At 42.2% G+C, this 8,178-nt stretch overlaps 2 protein-coding genes across 4 annotated transcripts in view; one reads left to right on the forward strand and one right to left on the reverse strand.

Annotated features, from left to right (window-relative positions):
- The window catches only part of TMEM217 (transmembrane protein 217), a 23,187-nt gene extending 15,799 nt beyond the window's left edge, over window positions 1–7,388 (reverse strand). The window contains exon 1 of the mRNA XM_010848682.1: window positions 7,320–7,388. The gene's annotated coding sequence lies outside the window, so the exon portion shown is untranslated. The remainder of the gene's footprint in view (window positions 1–7,319) is intronic.
- Window positions 7,389–7,520: 132 nt separating this feature from the next.
- TBC1D22B (TBC1 domain family, member 22B) overlaps window positions 7,521–8,178 on the forward strand; it is a 77,565-nt gene continuing 76,907 nt past the window's right edge. For all 3 annotated transcript variants that reach the window (XR_826012.1, XM_010848684.1, XM_010848683.1), the window contains exon 1: window positions 7,521–7,726. Coding sequence is in view for 2 of the 3 variants with exons in the window: in XM_010848684.1 (XP_010846986.1) it covers window positions 7,671–7,726 (56 nt within the window). In the remaining variant the exon portion in view is untranslated. The remainder of the gene's footprint in view (window positions 7,727–8,178) is intronic.

Genomic DNA, 8,178 nt, shown 5'->3' on the forward strand with positions numbered 1-8,178 from the left:
TTTCTCACTTCCACTGTATAATCATCAGGGATTTGATTTAGGTCATACCTGAATGGTCTAGTGGTTTTCCCTACTTTCTTCAATTTAAGTCTGAATTTGGCAATAAGGAGTTCATGGTCTGAGCCACAGTCAGCTCCTGGTGTTGTTTTTGCTGACTGTATAGAGCTTCTCCATCTTTGGGTGCAAAGAATATAATCAATCTGATTTCGGTGTCGACCATCTGGTGATGTCCATGTATAGAGTCTTCTCTTGTGTTGTTGGAAGAGGGTGTTTGTTATGTCCAGTGCATTTTCTTGGCAAAACTCTATTAGTCTTTGCCCTGCTTCATTCTGTATTCCAAGGCCAAATTTGCCGCTGTTTCTTGACTTCCTACTTTTGCATTCCAGTCCCCTATAGTGAAAAGGACATCTTTTTTGGGTGTTAGTTCTAAAAGGTCTTGTAGGTCTTCATAGAATCATTCAACTTCAGCTTCTTCAGCATTACTGGTTGGGGCATAGACTTGGATTACTGTGATATTGAATGCTTTGCCTTGGAAACGAACAGAGATCATTCTGTCGTTTTTGAGATTGCATCCAAATACTGCATTTCGGACTCTCTTGTTGACCATGATGGCCACTCCATTTCTTCTGAGGGATTCCTGCCTGCAGTAGTAGATATAATGGTCACCTGAGTTAAATTCACCCATTCCAGTCCATTTCAGTTCGCTGATTCCTAGAATGTCGACATTCACTCTTGCCATCTCTTGTTTGACCACTTCCAATTTGCCTTGATTCATGGACCTGACATAGGTAAGTGGAGCTATTTATAAAATGGAATATTATACAGCAGTGAAAATGAGTGAATTACAGCTATAATCTATCAACATGGATAAATCTCAAAACCATCCTGTTGCCTAAAAGAAGCAAGCAACAGGAGAATGAATACCATACAATATCATTAAATCATTAATACAAACAATGCATTATTTAAGGTTACAAAAACAGGTGAAAAATATACATATACAGAGGATGTTTAATACAAAATTCTGCACAGTGGTTACACTTGAAGGCAGGGGAATGCCCAGAGGAAGGGACTCCCAAGAGGTATCTAAGGTACTGGTTATGTCCTGTTGCATAGCGTGGGGAGTGGGGGACGTTCAGGGAAATGTTACCATTATTCATCAAACTATACATATTAGTGTTATACAATCTTTTGTGTATGTGGTATATTTAATATCCCACGAGAAAAACCTACTACTGGTGAGGATGTGAAGCAATGGTAACTCTTACCCATTGCCGTGAGGACCAGTGTAAATTGGAAAAACCATTTTGGAGAGCATTTTTCAGTATCCAGTTAAGTAGAAATTGTGCACATTCTATGATCCAGCATGTTTTTCCTGGGTATCCCTCAGCACCTTAAAGCAGCAGGTTTTCAAACTTTGTGACAACAATCTCTTACTGAGATATATGTTTTACATTACAATCGAGTACACACATACACACATATGTGTAAGTGTGTAAAAAGTGGAAATAAAAATTTTGCACAGTAATGCCTTTTCCTATTACATGTAACTCTCTGATCTTTTCTAATCCTGTCTATTCTTTTTCTTTTTTCATTGAGATATAATTGACACAACATTGTCAATTTTGTGTATCAGGTATAAATGTCCCCATTTATTCTATTTCATTAAAAGTTCCAACTTCTAAATGTATTTCAATTCACTGTAACAGTTGACAAACTGTCCTTTGAAAAACACCACACGAGAGAAAATTGTGCACATGGTAATGTGTAGAAGAATGTTAATTGAGCACAGCTCAAAATAGAAATAACTGGCGATGGCAATCGAGGAATATTTACATTATGGAACACAATAGGGCAGTTAAGATGAGCAAACTAGAGCTCCTTGTATCAACAGAATGCACAGTGAAAAAAGCCAGTTGCTGAAGCATATGTACAGTGTGTTGCTATTTATAAAGTTTCAAAACATGAAAAACATGTTGTTTATAGACAGGCTCATATATAGTGAAAGTGTATAACATGGAAGAGAGCGGATTGTGGTTCCCATTGGAGAGAGGGAGGGGGATGGGATCGAGGAGGGGCAAAATGGGGACTTGGAAGGTTTTTTTGTTTCTTAATCTTATTCTCAAATGTTACTTATTCTTTATTCTTTACTGCAAGGTTGGCCAACTGCATCCATAGCCAAATCTGGTACAGTATTTTTGCATGGTCTGTGAACTAAGAATGGTTTTTACAGATTTTAATATTTGGAAAAAATTGAAAGAAGAATATTTTTTAACTTGGGAAAATCAGATAGAATTCCAATTTTTGTAATTACAAATGAAGTTTTATTGGAACACAGCCTTGATAATTTTGCAAAGCTGAAAACTGTTTACAGCCTGGCCCTTTATAGAAAAAGTCTGCTACCCTCTAACGTATTTATTTACTTACTTATATTTTTTTGGCCCACTATGTGGGATGTGGGATCTTAGTTCCTTGACCAGGGATCAAACCCGTACCCACTGCAGTGGAAGCACAGAGCCTTAACCACTGGACTTAACCACTGCCAAGGAAGTCTCAACACCCCCTAATTTATTATATGACGTATATTTTATAATGATAAAAATATGGTAGCATTAGAGAAGAATTCTAGAAAGAAAAAGATGTATAATTCTACTAACAAAAGTTGCTAAAATTTTCCATGTTTTCTTCTACTCTTTGATAAGAGTCAAATGTATTTTTATTGAAATCAGGCAAAGATTTTTTGCATTCTGCCTTTTCCCTGCTGGACATCACTTCATAAACTTTTCTGATGCGCTATGTAGCATGCAAATTTGCACGATTTAATGACATAGCCTGGTTCAAGTCTACAAACCACATGCCATAATTTGTATAACCATCTTCTTATGTTTAAACCTTTGTAATCTTTTGATTTACCCCGTTTGTTATTGGTTACAAGGCAAATAACACCTTTGTGTACAGAGCTTTTCCCCTCCCTCTTTTTAACTGACTTTCTTAGAATAAATTCCTAGGAAAGAAATGTTTTATCTTTCTTCCACCCCTTCAAAGTCTACTCTCTCTTTCTTTACTCCTACAACCTCTTGCTTCTTCAGTCTTTTTGCTTAGCCTTTTGCCTTCCCTGACATAACTGATCTCAGTTGACTCTCTCAGTGGTTGTTTAGGTGCTGAAAAAGCCCTTTTGCTGTTGGATCCCAGTCTGACCTCACCATTCCTTTGGTGGTCCAACTTTCTGCAGTGCTTTGTGAAGTCTGCTTCTTGCTCTCATTTCTTAGTTCTCTCAGCACAGGGTCCACTCCACTCCTACACCGAGATTAAAGTCTGCTAGTGATCTCTGGGATTCCCTGGTGGCTCAGATGGTAAAGAGTCTACCTGCAATGTGTGAGACCTGAGTTTGATCCCTGGGTTGGGAAGATCCCCTGGAGAAGGAAATGGCAACCTACTCCAGCATTCTTGCCTGGAAAAATCCCATGGACGGAGGAGCCTGGCAGGCTACTCCATGGGGGACACAAGAGTCAGATCCTTCACTTTCACTTTTTAGTGATCTCTTTGGAACTTAGCCCAAAGGCTTTTTTTTTCTTGATTTTTATCTCCCTATGTAGCTGTTACTCTGAAAGGTCCTTCGGGTCTTTTTCTTTCCCTTCATGTCTCCATTCTCGGTTTAACTCTTCCATGGAACTTTCTCTAAGGATTGAGATAGAATCACCTCTTTTGAGTCCACATGCAACCCAGACATAGCTCATTCCCTTTGCTCCAAACTCTTCTTTGCTCCAATCTAAGTTGTTTTACTCTCTTCTGAATGAAGATGAAGTTAAAGAGGGAACAGTTAAAAACTTGTAGCCAGACAACATTGAGAGTTTTCTACTTACAGTTTCAAAATAATGAATAAATTTTGAAATAAATTTAAGGATCATAGGTCACCCTGTTCCACGAACAAAAGGTCTCCAAAGTGAGGTCTACAAGCATCAGGGTCACCTGGAGGCGGCTGTTGCTGTTGTTCAGCCACTCAGTCATATTCGGCTCTTTGCAAACCCATGCACTGCAGCATGCCAGGCTTCCCTGTCTGTCACCATCTCCCAGAGTTTGCTCAAACTCATGTCCATTGAGTCAGTGATGCCATTCAACCGTCTCATCTTCTATCACGTAAGTTCCACCCCAGACCTACTAAATCAGAATCTAGACTTATAACATGATCTCCAGGTGACTCACATGTATATTAAAGTATGAGAGGGACTTCCCTGGTGGTCCAGTGGTTAAGAACCCACCCGCTAATACAGGGGACACAGGTCTGGGAGGATCTTACATGCCATGGGACAGCTAAACCCTTGGGCCACATCTACTGAGCCCGGGCACTCCGGAGCCTGTGCTCTGTAGCAAGAGAAACTACTGCAATGAGAAGCATACACACTGCAACAAAGAGTAGCCCCTGCTGTGCAGCAACGAAGACTCAGCACAACCAAAAATAAATAAATTTTTTAAAAGTATAAGAAGCACCAGTATAATGGACCAGTCAGTGCGTATCACTAAGGGTCTCTACCAAGTGCTCCATGCACCCCTTGGGAACCTCAAACCAATGATTTTCACCTTAAGTTTGGTGTGAGGGTGGTCTTGCTGCCACAGCTATCATCTTTTGATGGACAGGTGGCTAGGTAGATGACCTCCGTCCCTCATCATTTTAGGTACAAGTTCATCCCTCTGAAGCTGCAAAAGGGTTTGAAGAGGACATTCTTTCCCAGGAAAGGAAGGCTGTTTTTCAACAAAGAGCATAAATAAGCTTATAGGCTCTTTGGTAAGGTGGACACACCTGCCAGGGATTAGAAAAATGGTTTCTATCATCTTTTCCAACAAAAAACGCACGTGAACAACATAGAACCAAAAGACAAGAATAGTTTATACTCTTCATTCTCTCATTCAGCAAATATTATGTACCTACTGTGTGCCAAGCACTATTCTAGGCAAGAAGAGCAGAGACAGAACTGACAAAATCCTTGCCTTACATTTACATTCTGGAAATGTGGAATTTACAGTCTAGGGGATGGAGATGGACAAGAAACAGGTATAAAATATGGCAGGTAGGGGTAACACTTTAAAGAAAAATAGATATTTGAGAGGAAAGAATCCCAAGCAGAGGCAGTGGCTAATGCAAAAGTCTTGAGGTAGGAACATGCTTGGAGTGTTCAACGAATAGCAAAAGCCAGTAAGTGTGGTTGGAGCAGATTAAGCGAGGAAGAGAGTGGAACCAAATCACAGAGAGTCTTTAAGGAGCTGGAATGTTATGCCAAGTGAGACAGAGCCATTGCAGGGTATTGAGCAGAGGAGTGACATAACCTGACTGACCTTCTAACAGGCGCGCTCTCTCCTCCTCTGCTGTGTGGGGAATAGACTCTAAGGGGACGAGAGTGGAAGAGGCCTCCTAGCAGGCTGCTGTAAGGATGTGGTTGGTTTAGATTTGGTTGGTCACAGTGGTGGTGGTGGTGAAAAAAGGCTCAAGGATTTCAGCTTCTTTAACAAAGACAATTTTAAAAGTTATCACTAGACAACTTTTTTTTTTTTAAATCTTGGATGGGAAACTGGCTTAGAAGTAGAAAATAAAAAGTAGGAATATTAATGGCTTCTCAGGGTTGAACAATGTTAATAGCATCCTCTGGGAATCAGTGTTATTTAACATTTCATAAATGATTAAGAAAAAGGAATACTTTGAGACTTTTCTAGGTACACAAATTATACTCTGCTTTCCACATAGTGAAATGTCAAGTCAATTGGGAGTGCCTCTTGGAACATTTCTAAAGCTATATGAGTAGGCTGGAAAGTGGTAGATGACTTGCCATGTGGACAAGTCTAAGGCAGTTCACACAGAAGACAATTCAGGTGACATCTTTAAGACAATGAACTCTGAACTGCCAGCTGCCCCCAAGGAAAGGGATCAGAAGCTGCTGTAGGTTATTCCTTCAAGACATCAGTTCTTGAAAAATTCAAAATGCCAGTAAAAGTTCTGGTGGTTTCAGAATAATGACAAAAACATCAGCTTAAACAAAAACCTCAGGAACTCCCTTATGGATCTCAGTATGCAGTGCTAGTCACTGCATCCTGTGAAAAATAACAGCCAAGGAAAAGCCACTAAAATGATTAAAAGGGTAGAGGGACTTTTGTTTGATGGAAGATACGTCTATAAATATGAATAAATATGAATAATGACAAAATAAGATGAACGTCTACATAAACATGAGACGTTCAGAGAAAATTAAAATAGTCCTTTTAATGCAATTTCATGATTGTGAAATTAGGGGACAAAAACAACTTAAAAACGGGGGTAATGTCTATGTAGGAAGAGGCCATTGGCAGGCCTATTTAAAAAGGTCCTTTAGAGGGAGGTGGGAGGGGGGTTTAGGATGGGGAACACATGTACAACTGTTGGGGATCCATGTCAATTATGGCAAAACCACTACAATATTGTAAAGTAATTAGCCTCCAATTAAAATAAATAAATTTATATTTTTTTAAAAAGAGGTCCTTTAGACCTTCCAATATGTGGAAGGACTGTGCTAGCAATAACCAGGAGTGAGGGGTAAGGAACAATCAGCCCACTTCAAGAGTCCTTTGATGGGACAGAAATTATGTGGACTGGGGTGTGCTTCCTGCCCTCCCCGGCCCCTCATCACTGTGGTATACAAGCACAGAAACTCAAAAAGGGCAAAAAACACTGACAAAACTTTCAAAGGATTCAAAATGCTAATTTAAATCTCATTCTGAGTCAAAACTCGATAGAAAATATAATCAAGGGTGAAGATTTATAGTAGATTAGTAAGGGATTAAAGATGTCCATTGGCGGTCTGAATTGGATAGATAAAAGAAGAATATTTCCTGAACAGTTTGTCCACATCTAGGTTCTCTTGGTCAGAAAGTGACGGTTATTGCTTGAAACAGAGATTTGATCATCTGAATTTCAGGCACGGCACAAGTCCTTTCACAGGGATCAATTATCTGAGGAGAGAAAGGCTCTTATGAACCAACCGTTAGTCACGTGTTGTGTTGAACAGTTAGCAACTCTGGACCGTCGGGTCAGTTACTGATTTTCCTCCACCGATTGAAAAAATGGGAGTCCGAACGGAACGAGGGGAGTGGTGGGAAGGATAATAACCAGAGTGTCATTGAATTGGGAGATGTTAAAAACGGGCAGCAACCAATACATGGGCCCTTATATTTAGGTCAAAGATTTATATACATAAATATATATATAAATACATAAAAAATATTTGACTCAAGAACCTCTTTACCCCCAAAGAAAACAGCACCTTCTCCTTCTTCCCATAGGTCCCTTTCTTTACCTGCTTCTTCCCGGGCCTAGGAGAAGGAACTTTCAGCCCCGCCTCCCAGCTCGTCCAAGCTCCGCCTTCTCGGTTCACCTGTGTGCCCAGCCCCTGACGTCACCGTTCGGCTTCAGCGGCCTGCAGGATTCTGGCTCCCGATTGGTCCGTCTCCCACAGCCTGCGCAGCCCACCAATGGCAGCGGCGCTGGGTTGGGGGGTGCCCACATCCAAGATGGCGTCCCCGGGAGCTGGGAGCGGGTGACCGGCAGCAGGGAAGCGGCCTGAGCTGGCCCTGCGATTGCGGGGTCCTGGGGGCATTTCTCTGGGTAGCCCCTGGCCCGCCTACAAGGCCTTCCCCGGGCCGGAGCAATGGCGGCCGAGAATAGCAAGCAGTTTTGGAAGAGGAGCGCCAAGCTGCCGGGGAGGTGAGCCCAGGACGCTGAGAGGAAGAGGAGATTGGACCAAACCCTTCTAAATCCTAAACCCTAAATCCCGCGGGCCTGGGGCGCCAGCGATCCAAGAATGCTGGTTTGGAGAACCTGGGCGTAGGGCGGGGGGCGGGGAGCTGGGACTGCCTGGCGGTGGCAGAACGGCTGTCAGGCAAAGGAGTGGGCGGCGAGCTTTGGAGATGGTTGGGTGTGGGAGCAGACCCGGGTCCGGGGGCGTCGGGCCCTTGAGGGGCTTCCCTCAGCCGGGAGGTGGCCGGAGTTCGCGCATAGGGGACAGTGGAGTTAGGTGAGTAATTAGTGTCGGTTCTGGGTTTGGAAGGCTATCCTCAGAGCTGCTTCTCACTTTACGAAGAACTCCTTCTTGAGGGGGCGGGGGTCTTCATCAAGCACAGGTGGTTGTTTGCACGAGGATGGCCCCTTCACTTGCC

Source organism: Bison bison, unplaced genomic scaffold, assembly GCF_000754665.1.
Source record: "Bison bison bison isolate TAMUID 2011002044 unplaced genomic scaffold, Bison_UMD1.0 scf7180017864270, whole genome shotgun sequence".
NCBI classification, from domain to species: domain Eukaryota; kingdom Metazoa; phylum Chordata; class Mammalia; order Artiodactyla; family Bovidae; genus Bison; species Bison bison.